Below are 24,194 nucleotides of genomic sequence, written 5' to 3' on the forward strand. Positions count from 1 at the left end.
ACCTACTTTCCCCATATACACAAAAACAAAAGATCACTACTCCTAATCCATATATCTCAGGTACATCTGAAAAGATAACCAAGGTAGTACTAATAAAATACAACCTTCACACCACATTCAAACCACGTCATGTTAGCAACTTTGATCTAAATTCCTAAGGATTATCTCCATCTTCTAGCACATTCTAGGGTGTATGAAGGTTTCCGTAAATGTGATTTAGTCTACTATGGACAGACAGGAAGATCTGTTAATATCCCTTGAAGAACATATTATGGCGAATCAGGACTATCAGACATGCTTTGGATATTTCTTTGAAAGATATGCAAAAGATATTTCTTATATCTACTTCACATAGGATTAGATAGAAGAAAATCAATGTGCTATAGAGAAGTCATTACAAGTTAGAAAGATTATTTTTCGAGTCAGCAACTATGAAGCATTCTCCTAAGCTTAACAAGTATGGCTGCATTAAGCTGCCAAAACTTGTTAATGCAGTCATCAAAGAGTCAACTCCTATAAAAATATAATACCTCTTTTATACAACATTAAAGAGCATCAAATTAGCCCTTTAAATCTTTTGCCCATTGCAATTTGGATGTTTCACTTGCTCAGTGTTGCATGTAAACTATAATGTGTTGTTTTCATCTGAGAATACTGCTTTGAAATCCAGAAAAATATAAACCAATTAACAAACAGCGTTTGATAACTTGGCTTTGTTTGGTGTTGTAATACAGTTAAAATAAGTTATGTTTAAATCACACTATCACTGCTTTTCCCTAATATCAATCAGGATATAGCTTTGACTTAAAAAAAAAAAAAATGTAGTAAAGAGGAATATTTGAAATTTAAATAATTTTTATGGACTAGGTGGTCTGGAAGGATCTGGAAAAAAAAAAAGTTTTAGTAAGGATACGAATATAGGGATGCCAGAAAGAATTGGGATCACAGTATTCCATTAATAAATGAAGGGCTAGGACAACATTGGGCATGTGCTTCAGGATAGGATCCTTGGAAATTAAGGGCCCTGGGAAGGAAAAAAAATAAGTAATATATTCAAACTAAGCTGTAATATTTCATATAAATAATCTATAATACTAAATTCAAAAACTAAATTGTAATGTTCTGCATAATGCTACTAAACATAAAAGCTAAACTGTAATGTTCCACCTAAAGCTACTAAATTCAAAAACTACTGTAATATTCCATTTAATGCTATGAACACATAAAAAAGGTTAATTATGGCTGAATTATAACTAATAAGTAACATTTATAAAATCGTGTAGAATTATGGAGGCAAACTTCAATGTTAGAGCACCTACTTTAAGACAAAATAACACTCAATGTTTTGACTTTCATATGAAATTCATCATCAAAACACACACACACACACACACACACACACACACACACACACACACACACACAGAAACCAGCAATATCAAGTTGCACTATAGCAAGGCAGCGCATTACTGCTCTGGTTAATGGCCGACCCTAGCCTCTGACTAGAGAAACAGATAAAAAAGAGAAAAAAAAAATTAAATACATAAATAAGAGGAACTACATCAACACTAATAGTTATGGTTTAATTTTCTATAATCCTGTCATTTAAATTTTGTTTAATGTCTGGGAGACCACTGGTTAAATACTGATCTATATTCTATTTTTCCTTGTGTGTGCATGTTTAGAGATTTTTGGAGTTGTGAAATCCTATTCTTCTATTATCCAGTGGATTAAGTGGATTTTAGATAAACCTTTCAAATCTGGAGGACTTTTAAGCTATCGTTCTTCTTGAGAGAGAGAGTGGGATGATGGATTAGCATTTCACAGGCTTTTCTTAGGCATTATGCACATCTGAAAGGAAGTGTGCTTTGCATTATGGGATACTAAGTCATTAGTATTGATGTGAAGTCATTAGCCTCTATATACCAGGAGTCTAGTCATGAAGATTCTTCACATGCAAGCTTTGTTCATTTATACTTGGTAATGGATTGAACAAGAGTATAAATCTAGGTAAACATAATTTTCTTTGTAAAAATGTAAAAAAACATTCTATGATTATCTCTGACCCAGGACATTTTATTATTAAAACAGATCAGAGATAGAGATATAAAAATATCTTTGTTTATATAAAGATATAAACAGAGATATAAAAATATATAATATCTGCATTAATTCAACCTTGGTATCTTCCCAATTCTAGCTCCCAATGACGAAACTTCAAAAAAGGCCTGGCTGCCACTGATGACATTTTAATAATGTTCACCTTTGGGCTTGATTTGAGGGAGTAGAGCAGTTTCTGCTTGTTGGTCGGTTTCTGCCTGTCACTGAGTACAGCTGCCAATGAGAGTTCAATGAGTTCAGTAGTGATACTTTTGGGTTACTCAGTGAGATGTAGTCTCATTTAGCAACCATATCTTGTAGATTATTCACAATTTTGAGAGGTATCCCAACATTTGAACAGTACTCCAACAAAGGTTGAAACTGGTCTGGGTAGCAACCCTCCCTTAATGCTTAGCATTATGCATGTACAAAAGGAAGTGCACTTTGCATTATGGGATTCTAACCCAATTGATGTGAGGTCATCAGCCTCTATATACTGTACAATTTGCCAAATTGTGAAGATTTTTCACAAGCAAACTTTTTTTTTGTTGTTGCTTACACTTAGGTAAAGGAATAAATAAAATTATAATTTATTAGCAAGTAGAAAATTCAAGTGTCAAATGTATGATGTAAGAACTGCCTTTCCAGTCAATTCAGTAATAAGTTTGAAATGCATGACAGAATGGTCTGATTTTCCATAATTAAGGAATTTAATGTGTCATGTTCTTTTCTTATTGGAATTACACACCATGTTTCCCCTGTGTAGGATAAGTTACAGATACATTGGAACTGGCATGCATCAGGATGGCCAACAGAAGGGAGAGGATTCTTTAAATGAACTGAGTAAATGTTTTACTTTTTTGGGTGGTCTGAATGTAGCCTTAATAATGTAATTTTGTGTTCTGAGAAAACAGAACACTGCAAAAATACAATCTGAAGGCTGCATGCAAATTACTAGAAATATATATCTCTATATTTCTAGTAATTTGCATGGCACAGTATCTGTGTATAGTCGTCCCCAGGCTATACACAGATACCGTGCATAGCCTGGGGATGACTGAATCCGTAGACAATACACCTAACTTAAATTATTATTTTTATTATTATTATTATCTTCTTGACCCCCATGGAGTCTCAAAACTATCGAACCACTCCTTAAACTAATATACAATGTACACTTTCACTACCCTTTCAGCAAAGCATTTCATGCTCCTACCATTCTCAATGCAAAAAACTTACTTCTTACTCTTCTACTCACAACTTCTTTTGAAAACTCCATGGCCTATTTTCCTTCTATCCATCAACTCTGCATACCCTCACTCTATCCTTCTAATGAACGCTGTAAAGTTGTGATATAATTTTTGTTATCCATCTCTGCATACTCTCTAAGATTGCTTCATTCTGATCAAATCCCACTGACCAGATATGAGTACAGAAATCCAAATGTCTGACCAAAGCTTTATACAAAGCGATTACAACCCTTTATCTCTTGTGGTCAATGTCCTCTTCAATAGTGCACCAATTAATTAATTAGCGTATGATGATACAGCAGTCACGAGCCCCATATGGATAATACAGTGTACACTTTCACTTCATGTTAGTTTCATCTTATGAAACTAACATGAAGCTACTTTTTGTCTGTCAGTTGCATGTACCTACTGGACAGCTTGCCTGTTCTGAGGGATTAAAAAAACCTGAGTTTCCGGAAGAAAACCCTCTACCTTTGTATAAGACAGCCAACTCGCCTTTAGTCAAAAGAGACCAGATAAAGGTTCCTCACTTCATGGATAGAAATCAAGCCCAGATCTTTCTGACCAAAGAGCTTTGTCTATACCAACTGAGCTATGGAGGCTCTACTGAAGCACTATTACTAAACAACTGTCCATAGCTTAATATCAACTGCAAACAACTGAATCTTCCTGTGATAATATCATTGACATAAAAGACTGAACAGTAATGATCCCAGTACTGAAATCTGCTCTCCAATATATAGCTCTCTGATACTATAAATTAAAGATGCCAATAAATTATATTCTTAGTTTAATCCTTTACCCAGAGCAGCTTTGATCTGAATTTTAATTTTAGAGTAGCTTTGATTTTTATTGAGGTCTTATCAATAGTAGGATACCAAGGTGGAAGTAATGCAGAAGCCATGCATTACTTCAACCTTGGTATCCTACCACTGATAAGACCTCAATAAAGGTCGAAACACATCTGGGTAGTGGTCCTTCCTGTTAATGCTTAGCATTAAACACACCCGTAAGGATGTGTGCTTTTCATTATGAGATGCTAAGGCAAATGATGTGAGGTCATCAGCCTCTATATACAAGTAGCCAGTCATGAAGATACTTCATGCTCAAACTTTGTTTGCTTACACCTGGATAAATGATTAAGCCAAGAATATAATTTCTTTGCATCTTTAATTTATATTAAAACCAAGTGAAAAAACTTTCAACATCTATCTGACATCTGTACCAATCCACTAACCTGATATTCAAACCAATATGTTACAACTTAAAAACCAACTTTTCATGTGGCATCCTGTCAAATGCCTTTGAAATATCCAAAAACATCGTGACAGCATATATCTTATTCTTATTCATTCATATGTCTTACTCTCTCATTACTCTATTGTAAAAGGTAACAGGTTAATAAAACAATAGTGTCCCTTAACAAATCTATGCTGGCCTACATAAATAATACTGCCCTCATCAATCCAGTTCTATATACAAGTTTTCATCAATTTCTTCAAAATCTTAACTACAGAAGAAATAAACAAGCCTAAAGTTTGATACTCCCATTCTACCACCAACTTTATAAAATGCCACTATCTTAACCTCTTTTCACTCTCCAGAAACCTGTCCCATTGCAAGACTTGCATTAAACAGCCAAGTTAATGCCATAGCACATTCCCTTAAAACATGTGGGGAAATTTATCGTTTCCTTCCCCACTGCCAAATTGACATTTAACACACTCAGTATTTGGAATACATCCTCTTCATTCATTTCTGACACTTTACCACTTGTTATTCTTCTAAGAATAAAGCCTGATGTACTAGGATGGGAAACTAATACAGTGATCATTAAATAGGTCAAGTATATCGCATACATTGGTTACCCAAGTCCTATCTCCATCCAGCAAGGTAATCCCTCCACTATCATTTTTCCTCTTCACCACATAGCAAAAAAATTCCTTGGATTTTGCAGCGCTAATCTCCTCTCATTCTAATTTTTCCCTCCTTACCATGCTAGTGACTTTCCTTATATTTCTCATGCAACTGTTCTACACTCTCTTTATATGTCTTCCATAATCTCTTTTTCATCTGCAATTTCTCTTCTATTACTCTTGTATTCCACTTGACTCAAAATTGGATTATCATCTTCACTCGGAGTACGCGCAATTTGCCATTGCTGTCAACAATTGTTTTTCACAAGTATCTTCCATGCACTACTGTCCTCTCTTCCTTCAAAATTCTTTCATCCATTGTATACTGCTGAAAATTGGTTTCTAAGTCACAGTTGCATTGCCTTATAATTCCACATAAATTCCTTCTGTCTTGTTATCAATACATGCCTATTTACCCTCCTGTAGACAAGCATACATCTCAGTCACAACAGTTCCTCTGATGCTATGACCAAATCCTAACTCTTGACCCTCATGTTCCCTCCACCACATGTAACCTAAGAGTGTTGTCTCTCAAGAAATCTAAAAATTTGGTTCCCTTATTAACGAATGTTGGTTCCTCTGCCCAATTATATTGCTTTAGTTGAAGTCACCCATAATAATAGCCTGCTTTGCAGTTGCCAAATTAATTTGCCTAAAGTTTATAGCAACATCCCATTAAATAGCTTGTCTTATAAATGTATATATCACACCATATACTCTCAAAGCCATTAGTGTTATTTTCATTGTGATTCTCTACCCTAAAATGGTACAATTCTTCTCTCTGCACGAGTCAAACTCCACCACGTTTACCTTTCCTATCCTATCAAAATATGCTATACCCACTGATTTCTATTCATGTCAGAACATCCTCCTCGGTTAACCCAGTTTCAGTGATAGCAACAATCTTCGGACAGACTGATCAATGCAACAAACTTAATTCCCTTTATTTCTAATGCTCCCAGCATTTGTATACAGAAAAACCAATGCATTGTCAGTATTTTTATAGCCATTATTACTCCCTCTCACACTTCACCTGGCTCTGCAATATAATGTACACCATCTCATTTCTCAAGTCACTATCCTACATGAGATCATCCCTGCCCTGATGCACTCATTCACTTGCCCAGAAAACAACAGTCTCTCTCTCTCTCCAAATGCCTGCATCCTTCTGTATTCAAATATAATCTATCTCTGGCATATAGCTCTCTCCTCAAATGTACTCTATGCATCCATATATTCCAGACATCTCTTTCTGGACATTCTTGCCATCATCTCATTTGTTATCACTGCTTTTCTCCTCCACTCAGCATTATCATATTTGTTCCGTGCTATCTCTAACATCAACATCAAATAATCTCATGTTACACAATTCACACTATGTCTCCAGTCATTCGTACCAACCATTACTATCAGCTCCTTTACATTTTCACCCCTCTTCACTGCCACACACTATTATTTCACCAGACAAGCACCCCTATGGCATTCGGCTCACCCCAAATTATTGAATTGTCATTCATGATACTTCAAACGGATTCATTCATGATACTTCAAACGGATTCATTCATTCTTCTCTTGCTAGCATCCCTGAATCTTACTGCTTCCAATCTCTCTCCTTTCTCTCCCATGTTCCTCCTTTCTTCTCATCTTTCTATTCCTTGCTTCCATACTCTCTCGACTTGCTTCAATTTCCTCTCTTCCCCTGTCTCTACCATTCTCTCACCTTCCTAGCTCTTTGATGCCCTTCTCTTATACCTACTCTCATTCCTCTTGCAGTAGCCTCCTAATATCTTCATTCACCCTCCTCAACTCTCTCTACTCTCCAACACACTATTGGTATATACAAACTGAATTTCACCATTTCTGAAGAACTATCTGTGCTGCTGCTAAATCCAGAGATCCAAATACTCATGCCTCCCAGCACTTTCTGCTGCCTAAATTTCACAGAAAATTAGACCCTAACCAGCAGTGAAAGATTTCTCTTATATATTTAATTTTATTTAATTTAATTCTTTTATTTAATTTTTCTCTTGCCAGAGCTGAGACTATAGTCACCAGTTGACTAGAGCAGTAATGCTTTATCTTACTATAGCGCATACTGATGCAGCTTATGTCCTAGCGTATTTACACACACACACACACACACACACACACACACACACACACACACACACAAGGCATGTTCAAAAAAAGACTGAACTTTTGCTATAAAGACTTTATTGCTCATTTTACAACAATTTAGGCAATGCCCCTTCAAAGTAGTCCCCTTTATTGGCAATACACAGTTCCCAATGTTTCTTCCATTGTTGGGATGTTTCCTAGAACGCACTTTCTGTGATAGCATGCAGTTCTCTTATTGCATTTTCCTGAATCTTCTTTATTGTTTGGAAACGACATTCTTTCAAAGTGGCTTTAAGTTTCTGAAACAGGAAATCGTTTGCTGGTGCTAAGTCCAGAGAATAGGGTGGATGGGGAACAATAGTTGTCAATGTTTTGCTATATAACTGCAGATGAGGAGAGCCATGTGAGCTGGCGCATTGTTATGGCACAACATCCAAGTTTGGTTTTCACACAATTCAGGCCTCTTCCTGTGCACAGCATCCCTCAAACATGCTAAAACTTCCTGGTACAACTCTTTGTTTACAATCTGACCACGTGGTACAAATTCATAATGGACAATCCCTTTCCAATCAAAAAACACAACTAACATCACCTTGAAGTTTGACCGACTCATCCATCCAATTGTTGTCGGTTCTGAACAGTGATAATTTTCTGCCATTAAATTTTCTCTAAATTTATTGGTAAATTATGGCTGAAAAAAGTCAGCATTGCTACAATATTGCATACAAGCTATGTGCAATTGTGTATGCTAAAGAACATGGAAACAGGGCTGCAGAGAGGCATTTCAGACCAACCCCAACTGAGAAAATGATAAGAACTTGGCAGAATCAGGAAGAGGATCTAAAAAAAGCAACTCACAGTAAACATAACTTACAAAGTGGAACTGCAAAATGGCCAGAACTTGAGGTAGAACTGAATACTTGGATTTTAGACCACAGAAAAGAAGACTTTTAATGTCTACAAAAATGATTATTCATCAAGCAAAAGCAATAGCTACTAACAGAGGGATCACCAACTTTACTGGATCAACATCATGTGTTCAAGATTCATGAACAGAAACCAGCTATGTATGCAGACTATAACAAAAATATAACAAAATATGCCAGCTGAAATACTGAAAATTCATTATAATATTCAGTGATAAAGTTTTTTCCCTAAAAAATGTGTACAAAATAGGGGGTGTACCCTCAAGGGGTGTGCAGGATATGACAGTACTACATGAAAAAATTACATCATTGCTAACTTCCTATCTACAATTTTCCTCCAAATCAGTCTGTTACTTGTCAAGACTCCAACATTATCAGATCTTATATTTCTATCGTCTAAGGCACTTTGTACCGTATCAATCCACCTATATCTTGGTCTTCCTCTGGATCATTTTGCTGCCAACCTGGGAGAGAACACTTGTTTTGCTAATCTTTCTTTGCCCATTCTGTTTAAGTGACCATACCACCTGAGATAAGCTCTGCTAACGCATTCCTGGATGTTGACAATGTCAAGTTCTTTCCTAATATCCTCGTTTTTAATATGATATTGCCATTGATGCCATCTGTTCATGCCTATAATCTTTCTCAGGACTCTGATATCTGCAGTCTCTAGTCTTTGGTCAAGTGTTTTACTTCTGAATCCAGCTCTCAGATCCATAAGTTAAAACTGGTTTGAACACTGTCTTGTATACATTTGCAGACTTGTAGCGGATTTATTCAGAAGTATAACATCATCCGCATAAAGCAAAGAGCTGACATTAACATCTCCAATTTTGATATCATGTTTAATACCACTTTCCTTCATAATGTGATCCATATAGATAATGAATAACAGAGGGGATAATGTACATCCTTGTCTCACACCAGATTTAACATTAAACCATCTTCCTGTACTTCCTTCAATTCTAACTGCTAACTTACAACTCAAATAAAGACTAAGTATTGCTTGATATAATGCCCCATTGACACCATATAACTGTAGCGTATCGAATAGCTTCTCTCTTGGCACCTTGTCATATGCCTTTTCCAAATCGACAAAACTTAAATACATATCTCTGTTATATTCCCATGCTTTCTCGACTATTTGTTGTAAAATGAAGATCTGATCCTGACAGCCTATATTTGGCCTGAATCCAGCTTATTCTTCACCAAGCTTTTCTTCCACAATTTCTCTCAACGTTTATCAAGTATGCTTGCATAGATCTTGCCAGGAACACTCAGTAGTGAAATACCTCTGTAATTCTCACATTCAGTTTTATTTCCCTTTTTATATACGGGTACTATGAGAGCTCTACTCCAATCATCGGGAATTCGTCCCTCTGTCCTGGCTTTCTGAACTATGCAGTGCAGCCACTATAAGACTTTTATACCACCATACTTCAGCGTTTCTGGTCGAATATCATCTACTCCTGCTGCCTTTCCACATTTCACACCTTTGATAGCTTTTTCTAATTCAAGTATGGATATGTATTCCTGACTGCATGCCTGGTCAGTGTTTATTACCACTGTGCTGTCATCACTGCTTGTTTCATTTAGTAGTCTTTCAAAGTAATTACTCCATACTTCAAGGATATCTTTTTCTCCTGTTTTCATGTCACCTTTATCATCTCTAACTCCTTTTACAGCATTCTTTCCTCCATTCCTAAGCTTCTTCAACAACCTCCAGAATATTTTTCCACCTTCTTGATATTTATTTTCTATATTCTTGCCAAAGTCCTCCCATGACTAGTTGCCCTCCCAAAGTCCTCCCATGACAAAGCTAGTTTTACACAGTGTTTAGCATTCTTGCATTTGTCTCTATATTCTCTAAGAGCACAATCTGACTTATTTGACAGGAACTTTTGATATGCTTTCTTCTTTTCCTTCACTGCCTCTTTAACTTCCTGTGTCCACCAGGGAGTTCTGATTTTTTTATCCTTGCAGACAACCTCACCACATGCCTCTCTGGCAGAATCAATCAATCTTTTCTTCAGAGTTTGCCACTGAATCTCCAAGGTTTGATTCCTGTTCTCAAACTCTTTCATTTTTTCTTCAATAATTTCTTACGTGTTATTCTTTTCAATATGAAAAATCAAATTTATCCTGCTCAAGACTAAATAGTGATTGCTTCCAATTTGAAATCCTCTGTACACTCTCGTGTCCTGCACCAGGGAGAAAACATCACTATCAACAATAACATAGTCAACGAGCTTTTTCTTATTCCTTGCCTCTTCTCTCCATGTGAATTTGTGCACATTTTTATGTTGGAACATGGTGTTAGTAATAACCAGTCCATGTCCTGAGCAGAAATCCAACAGATATTTGCCATTATTATTAGCTTTGCTCTTTTCTCCAAATTTTCCCAAAATATTTTTGTATGTTTGACATTCATTTCCTACCCTGCTATTTAAATCCCCAACAAGTACCAACTTTTCCTTTTTTTCATTGTGTCAGTTGCTTTTTCTAAAGCCTCAAAAAATTCCTCCACTTCTACCTTAGTAGAACCTTCTGTGGGACTATAGGCATAAATAAGTCTCATTGTCCAGTTTCCCATTCTCATATTTACCCACATTACTCTACTTGAGACTGACTGCCATTCAAGAAGATTAGCCTCGTATTTTGTGTTGAATACTATGGCTACTCCTTCTTTTCCTTGACTGTCATTGCCTGAATATAACATTTTGTATTTAATACTCAGAAAGATCTCACCAGTTTTGGTCTTTTTTGTTTCAGTCACCCCTATTATGTCGTTCTGGTACTTATCTAATTCCTCAGCTAGCTCCATTTCTTTGCCATTCAGGCTTCTTACGTTGATAGTACCGATCTTTAACTCTGGTGATGTTCAGTTGGGGTTTGTTTTCAGATTTGTTCCAGTAGCTAACTTTTTGCTGTTCGCCCTGGTTCCCTGGCGAAAACAACGGGGGCCTTGTTTAACCGGGCGATGCCCCAGCCGGCATGAAATTTTGTCATGTCGTACCATCATTTTTTATTTTGGTTTAACCAATAAGAATACAATTTGGTCGGCTAAATCCCAAATTGCCAGCCCATCCTCGTTTCTCAGTATCCAAGTAGATACCCAACAGGGTGCACCACAAGAAGTTGAGGATTGGACACACACACACACACACATATATATATATATATTCCTGATGATAATGGGCTTCATATAAAGGTCAAGTGTTATTGACACTCAACCTTTATATAAATAACACTCGACTTTATAAAGTTGAGTGTTATTTATATAAAGTGTAAAATATGAAGTCAAGTGTTATTTTACCTTAAAGTAAGTGCTGTAACATGAATTTGTTTCCATAAGTCCGCACTAAATAATTTATGCATGTCCGAATGATGATCACTATGTAACAATGAAAAAAGAAAATACATTTATAAAGTGAGTCTTTCATTTAATGAAGAATGTACTATAAGAATTTTTTCACATAATTCATTCACATTTCTGCATGACATGCACATTTATCTGTTAATGCTATTCTACTTGAACCATTACATGACTTTTCTGAAAGGAATATTTCAATTCTGCCTATAATTATGAATTAAAATTTTAAAATATGCCCTATGATTCATGAATGTTACAAAAAAAAAAAAAAATTATATACCTAAAGTGCTAAAATTTTAATCGATCTTGATGTGATGTGATGTCATTTTCATAAACATTCTTCATGACACTCTTTAATCATCTGACATCATTCAACTATTGGAATTCATTTTGTGCTGATTAATTTATAAAGAGAGGCAAAGTTTTCAATCAACATGGAGAACCGCTAATGAGATTGGTCCTTTCTGTCCCACAAACATGAGTTTCTATTATACGATTCCTTTTGAACAGCTCTTCTCTAACATCTTTCCTCAATCTCACTGTTAGCAAAGATTATTTTATTATTATTATTATTATTATTATTATTACATGGCACCTCCAGGGAGTGCATGGACTAATCGAGGTAGAGCACTTGCTCTACAGCTCTCTGTCTCCATCACCAACTCCATCTACAATGAACTGCATCCTCACCAACTCCATCTATCGCCAACCACTACCACTACTAGTATTTTCACAGACAATCACAAACATCCATGCCCACGGCGGGATTAAAACCCGCAGCATTTTGACTGGAAAGCGAATATACTAACCACTCAGCCAGCCAGGCCAGCTTATGTCAATGTTATCTTAACTGTTAATTCATCCTTAAAAACCAAGCTCCAAAAATTCCTTGGAAACAACAGCTATTCATCAATGAATGAAGTTCACTATCAAAGAGGAAATAAATAATGCACTGCCTGGTAGAACATCTCATTAATAGGCTTCCATATAGGTCTCCAAATTTTTCTATTTAGAGAAAATTTACATTGACTAGAGAACATATTATAAACAAAGACTCATATCATTGCAATATTCAAAGGCCTGGCATTCTTGAGAGACTAGCCCCAGAGGGCCAACATCTAATATCAATCCACACACACAAGAGGATGCAAATCCTGTGCATGGGAAATTTGCTCAAACACCATATGGATATAGAAACACATCAAGTCTGCTCTTTCTCTTAAGTTGTTTCCTTACTACTATTACAAAGTCTTACAGAAATATGACCTAAAAATCCTTCCAATATCCTTTACATAATAGGGAATTCTAAAATCTATCAGAGGCATGTGACTACTTCACATCCCTCTTACCAGTGCAGAAAATATCATCCATCTTACCTATGTTCATTAACAAAATTCATCTATATTTTGCTTTTGGGAATTTAAATTCCTGTTTTCTGAAACCTATTGTTATCAACTATTATGAATAGATGATAACCACCTGCTAAAATAAATGGGAAGAAACATGCCATAGCTACACAACAAATTATTACACTTTTAAATATAAAAGACTGTTCAAAAAATTTTGCAAAGCATTTCTCCATTAAGTAGTTTTTTTTTGTAACAGAAACTCTTTATTTTCATTTTATTTAAAATAAAGAGCCAATAAGCTTCATTTTGGTGATATAAACATTATTTAAATTAAGGGGATATTAAATCCCACATTGTTTTAAAACCAAATAAGAAACTCAAAGATCGGAATCAAAGAGTTTCATGCTGAATATAGTAATTATAAAAGTATCGGTGACTACTAGCATAAAGCTAAAGCACGTGGTACAAACTAGGGCAACTCGCAGCAAAGGTGGGGGAAGTTCTGATTGCTATTCTTAGTATTTCACATAATGTACCCACCTCCTAGGACACGCCGAAATGAAGCCTATTGGCTCTTTATTTTAAATAATTTATGGGTGCACCTTTTTGACAACTGGTAGAGCAGAGTTGTCAAAAGTTGCCGATGGTAGGGAGGTAACTGAATCAGCTAATATAGCTGAATTAATGAGCGAGCACTTTGCAAGAATATATCTTCCAGGTGGTGACATTGCAGAAATGAATGAACCAATAGATTATATGGGAATTGTGGTGAATGAAGTGGAGGTGAGTAGCCTATTGTAAAACGTCAATGTCAATACATCTGTGGGATTGGATGGTATACCAGCTTGTGTCGTATGTGAAGCGGCTAAAGAATTGTCAGTACCCTTGACCATTTTGTTTAATTTGAGTCTTGGGTCTAGGTTAATCCCGAGGGGGTGGAAAGAGGGGAAAATAGTTCTACTGCATAAAGGAGGTTCCAAGACTGCTGTTGTAAATTACCGACCGATTAGCATATCAGGAATCATTGTCAAGGTCTTGGAGAAATTAGTCAAGAGAAGAATACAGGACTGTATAGATGAAAATGGGATACTGTATGGGGACAGCATGGTTTTGTGAAGGGTAGATCATGCCTCAGTAACTTGCTCACGTTTTATAACACAGTGACCACTGTGTTATAAAATGTGAGCTAAAACTACAGAGGAAGCGTTTCCAAATTCTTGGCATAAGTCAATCGTCATTGCTATCCTAAAACCAGAAAAAGATCCAACACAAGTAAATAATTATCGATCCATTGCTCTGACCAGCTGTCTTTGTAAGATACTAGAGAAAATGGTTAATGCCAGACTTCTCCAGTATTTAGAAAGCAACAATCTTCTCTCCAATACACAATGTGGGTTCCGTAGACATTGCTCAACTTTAGACCATATGGTTTGTTTAGAAACTTGTATAAAAGATGCATTTCTGAAGCAAGAACACCTTGTTTCAGTTTTTTTTTTTACATGGAAAAAGCTTATGACACAGCCTGGAGATATGGCATATTAAAAGACCTCTATAACCTGAGTCTTAAAAGACACCTTCCTGTATTTATTAAAAACTTTCTTTCCAGGCGAATTTTATTTTCCAAGTCAGAGTGGGAAATACATTATCTCAATCATATCATTAAGAATAGGGTGTTCCCCAAGGCTCTGTCTTAAGAGTGAGACTTTTCACTGTTAAAATTAACTCAATCACAAAACAGCTTCCCCCACCCCACCCCCCACTCAATGCTCTATATGTTGATGACTTCACAATTTACTGCCACTCCCATAACATGAGGATAATTGAAAGACAACTTCAGCAAGCAATTGATCATGTTTCTCTATGGGCTCTTAGTAATGGGTTTAGGTTTTCAACAGAAAAAAGTTGTCTGTGTACACTTCTGTCAAAAATGCACTCTTCACCCAGATCCTGAATTAAGAATGGGATGTACTATTATTCCAGTAGCTACAGAAGCTAAATTCTTGGGACTGAAGCACACATTCATCAACTAAGAGAAAATTGCAAGAGAGCATTGAACCTTCTTCAGACTCTATCCTCTACTGAGTGGGGTGCTGATCAAGCTTCATTGCTCCATCTTCATCGTGCACTTATACGTTCAAAGCTGGATTATGGGTCTCAAGTCTATGGTTCTGCAACACAGAACCATAGACTTGAGAACCATTAACAGTTGTCTCTTAATTATGCCCTAAAGATAAAGTCTCTCCCAGATCATCCTACATGGACTAGTCTCTTTTCTCTGCACTGGGGAGCTCAATACCACGCACTTCAAACTGCCATACGTCTTTTTGGTATGCATACTAAAGAGACTATGCAATCTTTGGTATAAATGTTGACAACATTGCCTATACTAAACATAACAGCATCCCTCCATGGCAGGTTTGCACACCATCCTGCAACCTCTCACTCTGTCAGCTACAGAAATCTCATACACAATTACCTGTCTACCTCCAATTGTTTAATGCACACAGAGCAGCATACTTTGATTTCTTGCCTATCTATACTGATGGTTCAAGAACTAATACCTCTATTGGCTGTGCTGCTTTGTTTCCAGACATTATCATCTCCAATCTCCCACCTGATTGCAGTAATTATACAGCAGAGTTACATGCCATTCAGCTTGTACTTGTTCATATAAAAGAAAACTGCTACCAAAAGTGTATAATTTATACAGACTCATTGAGCTTTTTACAGGCTATCTCCTCTCCTATGCATAATCCACATCCAGTACTTTATGAGATGTTACACCTGTTTCACAAAATGAAAATCCTTAATTTTGATGTTCAGTTGTGCTGGATTCCCAGCCACACTGGAATTAAGGGAAATGAGGCTGCCGATGCAGCTGCTAAATCAGCTCAAACTTTCTCCACATACTGTTTGACAGTACCACATACAGACTACAGACAGTTTATACAATCAAAGCTAATTGCTCAATGGCAGTCATCATGGCAGGAAGCATTAACAAACAAATTATATGACATTCCTAAAATCAAGCATTGGCATTCTAGTCAACGAATAAAGAGAAGAGATGAAGTTGTTCTCACTAGGCTCCGCATAGGTCACAGTCATCTTACAATTCTTATTTACTGAGAGCTAATGACCCTCCCATGTGCGTGAAAAATGCAATATACATCTCACTATTTATCATATACTGGTAGAATGAAAGCACTGTGCATGAGAGAGGAATGAAATTTTTGTCTATCTGACCAGACCATATACACTCAGCCAGATGCTGACAGACTCAGGCAGATTGCATGATTGCATGATGTTTTTAATTATTTACAAAGAATTAATTTATACAAACACATTTGACTGTAATTTTGTTTACATGTAATACTGTATTGCTTCACTTAACTTTTGTACATATATATTACAAATATGTAATGTTTTGTGATGTATATGTGCAGGAGCTGAGTATTAATATATATATTATTCATTAGGTTAATTTCTGACCAATCATGTATTTCTGTAGCCTTGTGTTACCTTGTTGTTTGTTAATATGTAAATACCACTTCTTCTTCTTCTTCTGTAGCTTCTCCCACTTAAGTGGGGTCACTGTTTATAATGAGTCTCCTCCACACCTTCCTGTCTTGGGCTGTCACCACATCCAAGTTCTTCATCCTCAAGTCCTCTTCTACCAGTTCCCTCCATCTCTTCTTTGGCTGCCCATGCTTCCGCCTTCCTTGCACATCCATCTGCATGACCCTTCTTCCCACATATTCGTCCTCCCTCCTCATCACATGACCAACCCTCTCAACCTTGCCTCCTGTATTTTCGCTCCTAAGTTCATAACTTTCACTGTTCCCCTGACATAGTCATTTCTCAGACGATCCTTTCTGGTCACACCGCACATCCACCTAAGCATTCTCATCTCTGCTACTTCCATCTTGCCGATGTTATTTTTCCTCAGTGCCACAGTTTCTATAGCATATGTCATAGCTGGCCTCACTACTCTCCTATAGATTTTGCCTTTCAGATTGATCAGCACCCTCTTATCGCATAACACTCCAGCCATCTCCCTCCAGTTCCTCCAGCCCGCTTGTATCCTGCACCCCACTTCCTTCTCAGTTCCTCCATCTTCTTCCACTGTTGAACCTAAGTATCTAAAGTCTCTCACCTTCCTGATGACATTTCCTTCCAGCTCCAGATCTGTCTCCTGTCTGCCACCCACTGTGCAACACATATACTCTGTCTTACTTCTGCTCGGTCTCATACCTCTCTCTTCCAGTACTTTTCTCCATCTTTCCAGTTTAGTTCCTGCTTCTTCTCTTGAATCTGCACACAGCAAGATGTCGTCTGCATACAACATTGTCCAAGGAGCATCTTCTCACCTCCTCTGTTACCGCCTCCATCACAATATTAAACAGAAACAGACTTAATGCTGACCCTTGATGCAAGCCAACTGTTACTTGAAAACTTTCTGTCTGTCCCAGACAGGTCCGAACACTTGTCTTCACATTTCTGTACATTTCCTGCAACAACCTGACATATTTCTCCGGCACCTTCTTCTCCCTCAAACACCTCCAGACTTCTTGCCTTGGCACTCTATCATATGCTTTCTCAAGATCAATAAATGCCAGATGTAGCTCCCTTTGTTTCTCTCGATACTTTTCCATCATCTGCCGTAACCCAAAGATAGCATCTGTTGTTGATCTACCAGGCATGAAGCCAAATTGTTCCTTTGCAATCTCCACCTCCTTCCTCAATCTACCATCAAGAACCCTTTCTAGGATTTTCATTGTGTGGGACATCAACTTTATTCCTCTGTAATTTTTACAGTCTTGTGCATCCCCTTTACCCTTGTAGATGGAGACAAGAGTACTCTCCCTCCATTCCTCGGGTATATTTTCCTGTTGGCAAACTTTCATGAACAGGTCCCACAGCAGGTCAATTCCCTCTTCCCCAGTGCCTTCCATGTGCCTCCACTGGAATTCTGTCGGGGCCCACCGATTTTCCATTCCTCATCCTCTTCATGGCCTCCGTCACTTCCACTCTACTGATGTTCTGCACCATCCTCTCAGAAGGCTGCCCATCTCCTCTGTGAGTCCTTGCATTTTCCTCATTCAAAAGTCCCTCAAAGTATATTTTCCATCTGTTTCTTATGTACACATCCCTCCATAATACTCTTCCTTCAGTTTATTAACTTTTGTTTATTAACTTATATTGTTGTCAAATTATGTACTGCCTTAAATACTGCAGTAATTTTGTTTATATGTAGATACTGCATTTCCCATCTTACCTTTTGTGCATACATATTATTTACTCATTTTTTGACTAATTATGTATTGCTGTAGGACACCTTGTATATTTGTGTAACCTTCTTGTAATTTTGTTTATATGTAGATACCACATTGCCAAATTTTATTTTTATGCATGCATGATGTATAATAATTCCTTTTTACCTATTTATGTATGGTTGTAAAAACATCTGTTATAATTTTAACTATATGTAGATACTGCATTCCTTGGTTTGCAGATGCATTTTGTTTATTTAACTTGTATTGTCGACAATTTTTGTACTACTATAACCTTTAACCCTGTGTGTTGCTGTGCCCTCTGCAGCAATTCTGTTTCTATGTAGATGCTGCTTTGTGAAACCTAATTTTTCTACAGGCATATTGTTTACAATTTTCTTTAACTGCTTATGTATAGTTGTAACCTTAGTATGGCACAGTATGACCTTTGTAGTTTTTGTGACAAATAAACTATAAACCAACCAATCTCTGCTATTTAACTTCATGCTAATTGACTCTCCTTGAACACTTTCTACATTTCAATATCAATTCAAGAATAACAACATACTACAGAAAAATAAAACAGCTGAATCATACTGTTGCAAAGAAATTTTGCAGCAAATTCTCCATGCAGAAAGATATCTTTCAGAACAACATCACTCTGAAAGAGACACAGCATCTTGAAAGTATTTTTAACAAAATTAATTTAATTTACTCTATTCGCACAGTTAATTTAATTTGCTCTATTCACAACTGCCTTAAAAATTATAAGGATTTTAGGGAATCTATTATAAAACATGAGCTACAAACATTATTGTCAAATATTACAATATGTTGAGAGGAAATTATATTTTTATTTTAATCCATGACCCAAACATGAGAAAACAAAAGTGTGCGGGCAAGGTATGTGTAATTTGATGTAAAGTTAACAGAAGCTGTTGACTTCACATCAAATTACCTCAGTATCTCATAATGTATAGAACATCCCTTTCAGATGTGTGTATCATCATGCAATATGGGAAGAGTTGCTATCCAGTTTCAATCTGTATATAATTTGTTCAAGGTGTCTCAAGGTTACAAAAACTGTGAGTGATCTAAAAAGATTCTCTCATACCATTAAATTTGAATCACTCCAAGAACTTGGTATCTAGGCAACTGTATGTTGGCTTCTGCTTGGCCCAGATAATATCAAGTCAGCATTACACTGCCATGGACAAAACTCACCACCATGCAGAGTCTCAGCTCAGTGAAGCAGCAGGAAAAATCCAACAAACTCTGACTACTCAGCAGCAGTCTAAACCCATTATTGTGCCAGGTCTAGGCCAAAGCAAGAGAGTTTCCACATTAGGCCTATTCTGGCTGACAGAAACCAGCTCTACTCTTTGGATAAAGCATCCTCTGGATGACATTAAATAAAACCCATCAAATCAGTGAGAACTATATCTTTTAAGATACCAAGAAATAAATCAACACAAAAGGGCAGATTTTCTATACACAAATAGCAAAATGGTTCATCAAAATATTATTAAAATGCTCTGGATGAGCAATAGTTGTAATCTAGCTTCAGCAAGAGGGCACAAGATAATGCAAGTGGTGAATATCAGTGCTGAAAGATAAGTTCTTTTTGGAAGTCTTTAACATCAATTAAATCATTCTTTTTGTATCATTATGGTTAATGAATATTTGAGTGATTAAGAGTAGTATGCTTTATTTACTGATTTTTAAAGGTTTAATATTTGTTTTCTTGTATTTGTATTTTTATTTGTATTGTGTGGCATGGCACCAATGAATAAAAAAGATGTAGGCAATTTTAATGTGTATGATTGTAGTATTAGCTTGTAGTATTAGCCATATACTGAAATGCCAGATATGATGTGAGTTACTACACAAAACGTGAAATTATAATGTGATCAGGAATATGCTGTTGAAATAATGCTCTATACTTGCCTCCCATGCAATTAACTAGTTTATTTTAATATTTTTTAAATAACTTTAAAAAAAAAATCAATGTCTCTCACCAAGCTTGGACTGCATTGCTGTTAAAGTTGTCATCATGAGCTGCCTTGGAACAGATAAAAAGAGTTGTCCTTCCTTACGGTTTAATGTTCACAGCATCAAAAAAATAAAAAATAAAAAAGCTGGTGTATTTTTGACAATAATCTTTAAAAAATTATTCATCAATCTTTTGAACAAAAGGGAAAATGCAACAATATATCAAAATTTGGAAAATTTCATAACTGCTCTTTTTTTTTAAATGTTCATTCAGTTCCACAACTTCAGACTGTTAACAGAACGAACAATATAGAGGCATCCGTCATAAGAAACAATTTTTCTCTTAAATAAATTCAAAAAAAAAAAAAAGTGTGTGTTAGTGTACAAAATTGTATTTAATAAGTCAGCTATTTTTGCTTCATATTTCTTGATACAGTAAGGAAACTGTCCTAAAATTACATTTGAATTTAATCCCATAAAACAGAGTGACCAGAGAACATAAGCTTGACATAATATACCCTCACAGCTGAACAAAGCCTTGATATTAATCCTACTGAACATCTGTGAGATGAAGTGGAGCATCAAGTGAGGGTCAAGGTATGTCTGCCCGACAACAGTCCAGGACCTCAATATATGCCTACAGGGAGAATGGTCCAAAATTCCCATTGATTGCTATCACATGCTAATGGAAAGTACGTCCCATAGGTTTGCTGCAGTAATCGCAGTGAAAGGTGTCCTACATCTTATTAAGGTGAGTGCCATGGCTGCTAGTTCATCACACTAAGATGTCCATTGACTTCTTTCCAAGGGGGGGGGGGGAGAGTGAGTGAGTGAGTGTGTGTGTTAAATGGCATCATTTTCTTCAACGGAATTTTATTTGTTAACTTAGTATTTCTCAACTGCCTTAATGATACAGAAAATATGAAATGTAATTCTACCTAATATCAAGTTTTATATATATATATATATTTGCATTTGAAAATTTTCTTTAAATAAATCAGTTGCTTTGACAGTAGTTTAAATCAATCTAACACAATATTCATGATGATACTTCCATACCTATGAAACATCCATGAAATGAGCTTCTCTTTAGTAGAGTCAAACTCACTGCAGCACTCTGATGATTTGATGCTACATGCTAAAGCCATGTAGCATCAATTCTGTGTTAGAAGAAATTCATTATAACAAACTACAATTTTTGTCCACAAAAGTATCTGCTATACTTCAAAGGACAGCTATCTCAAGAATATAATTAGATAAATTGAATAATCCACATGTGAGAACTTCACCTGGACTACTGTGCACAGAACCTTGGTCTCCTAGTTTCAGGTATGAATGATACAGATGCAGTGGAGAGGGGTACAAAGGAGCATGTCAAAGATGATATCGTAACTGTTGTATGTAGATTATGAGAATAGATAGAAAAAGAGGTTATAAGATAGAGACCAACAAACTTGTGCATGAGTCGCATAGCACATGAGTAGATGAAATTTTTCATTTTATGGAGGTGAGAGAGAGAGCATCTATGGAAGTTAAAAATGAATGCAGTCGAGAAAGGGGTGAGAGCCTAATTTTTCTCTAATAGAGTGCTGTATGATTAGAATGGCTTACCTTTGGAGATGGTGAGTGCAGGTAATGTGGATGAATTTAAGAAAAGGTATGAACAGCTGGTGTGGGTGATATGTGTTCTTCTATCTTGACAAGTCAAACACACTGGAGGTCTCTGGTAATAATAATAATAGCCATAACTTTTCATTATAGCAATTTTAAATTATTGATGTGACTTCATCAGTCAGTCAGTAGAAACCTTGACTATACCATGAAGGGCAAACCATACTAAGTATATAAGAAGCAAAATGATTTATAACTTAAAAATTCAGGATGCAATTTTTAGCAATTTTATTTATTCATGCAAATAATTTACAAGAGGAAATTTCCATTCATGTTTTTATACAAACTAACTCAATTTAAGGTAAACATAGGTAAACTTCTTTTTTTTTTTTTTAAGGTAAACTTTTATGCATGAAGGCCGTCATACTTTGGCCTGGTTGGCCGAGTGGTTAGTGTATCTGCTCTTCAGCTGGAAGGCTACGGGTTTGAATCCCGCAGTGGGCATGGATATTTGTGATTGTCTGTGAAAATATTAGTGGTGGTGGCGGGCAGTAGATGGCGTTGGTGTAGATGATGCAGTTCGGAGTAATTGGTGGATCGAATGGTGGAGATGGATAGTTGTAGAGTAGGTCCTTCTCTCGATGAGTCTTTGGACTTCCTGGAGGTATCATGTAATAATAATATAACATAATTCAACGTGCAGATTTCTGTTTAATTTGGATATAAATAAAATGAAAAAAAAAAAACTTGTAAATTTGAACTCTTAGTACTGCAGATGCACGATAACAGACTTACTATAACAAACAAAAGAAAAAAAAATCCCAATCAAAGGCACACTGTTCCTGTAGTTTCTAGGAGTTCATTGCATTTTTGCTGTCAGCAAAAATGCAATGCACTGTAAATGTAAACATTCAATGTGAGATTACATAGAATACAATTCAACCCTCTTTGATACTCACAATCAATATGACTTTAGATGTAATCTCAGTGCTACCATTATATGGCTACTACAACGCTTAAGAATAGGGAATTTCTGAACAACACTGTAGTTTCATCTGGCTATACACAACAGTTCATGAGATACAGCCAAATGAATATGGAATTTACCTTACAATCATCCTGTACAGTTTTACATAAAATTTACATAACAAACACTTTTTAAAAAAGCATGATAATGAAAACATTCAGATTGTTTTCCTGAAGAAAACAATACATATATATATATATTTTATAAATTAGTTGTTAAGTAGCAACTATCATCTATCATATTTAATCAAATAAAGGATGTTTCTTTCAACATAAAACAATTCAGGTTACTAAAGAAACCATATATACTGCTTGCAAAAAAAAAGTGAATGGATACCCCCCTCCAATGAGCAAGGTGTATCATGCCTTGTAATGAGTATCATGTTTGTAGCCAGAATAAATTGGAAGAATATGATGCTCCCAAGTCAATGCAACTACGTATAGGTAAAATGGCTGCAAGAAGGCAACTGACAGTTTGAAAGAGGTGTTGTGATAGGATGCCATGTTGCAGGCTTATCTGTTTGGTAAATTATTGACAAATTAATTCCAGATCAACAATCAGTGATACCATACAGAGATGGAAGAACAGGGAGTCAACTGCAAGTGCTACCCAAATGTACGACCAACCACACTCACCAAACATGACCATAGACTGCTACAAAGGATAATATGTAAACACTGCCATTCATTGGCCAACACTTTGATTAGAGACTTCCAGCCATCAACTGGTACATGAATCTGCACAAAAATATTCAGAACCAAGGCTCACAATATTGCATACTACATTCCATGGTAAGAACGCACTATGCCTGCCCCACATTACTCAAACAAATATGCAAAGAGCATATAGAGTGGAATATAAAAGCTTGGAAAGATGTGTTATGGAGCAACAAATCACACTACACCCTCTACCAAGCAGATGGATGGGTGTGGTGTATGTCCAGTGAACATCTCTTATCAGAGTGCACAACCCCAACCATGAAATTTGGAGATGGCAGTGTGATGGTATGGTCCTGTTTTTCCTGGTTTGACCTCAGATCTCTGTTTGTAGTGCCACAAACACTGAACTCTCAGAGGTAACTGACATTCTGGACAGTGCAATGCTTCCTACTTTGTGGCATTTCTACAGAACTAACCAGCGTCTCTTTCAGCAAGACAATGCACTGTGTAATAAAGCTGCTACTGATGTTCATGTCCACAAACTGCACAGTACGTGAACATGAACATCACCACACTTGACTGGCCTCCACAAAGCCCTGATAT

The 24,194-nt window shown here is 36.3% G+C and overlaps 1 protein-coding gene across 6 annotated transcripts in view; it reads right to left on the bottom strand.

Moving 5' to 3' along the window:
* Positions 1-24,194, bottom strand: part of LOC150101403 (actin-histidine N-methyltransferase-like) — a 311,777-nt gene that overhangs the window by 201,978 nt on the left and 85,605 nt on the right. For all 6 annotated transcript variants that reach the window (XM_090401040.1, XM_090401036.1, XM_090401039.1 and 3 more), the window contains 2 exons: positions 20,321-20,393; positions 914-1,024 (listed from right to left, as the gene is read on the bottom strand). In XM_090401040.1, the coding sequence (XP_090257166.1) occupies positions 914-1,024; positions 20,321-20,393 (184 nt within the window). The remainder of the gene's footprint in view (positions 1-913; positions 1,025-20,320; positions 20,394-24,194) is intronic.

This window comes from Typopeltis vanoorti, chromosome 11 (genome assembly GCF_054136105.1).
Source record: "Typopeltis vanoorti isolate ZY-2024b chromosome 11, IOZ_Tvanoo_1.0, whole genome shotgun sequence".
Classification (NCBI taxonomy): Eukaryota; Metazoa; Arthropoda; class Arachnida; order Uropygi; family Thelyphonidae; genus Typopeltis; species Typopeltis vanoorti.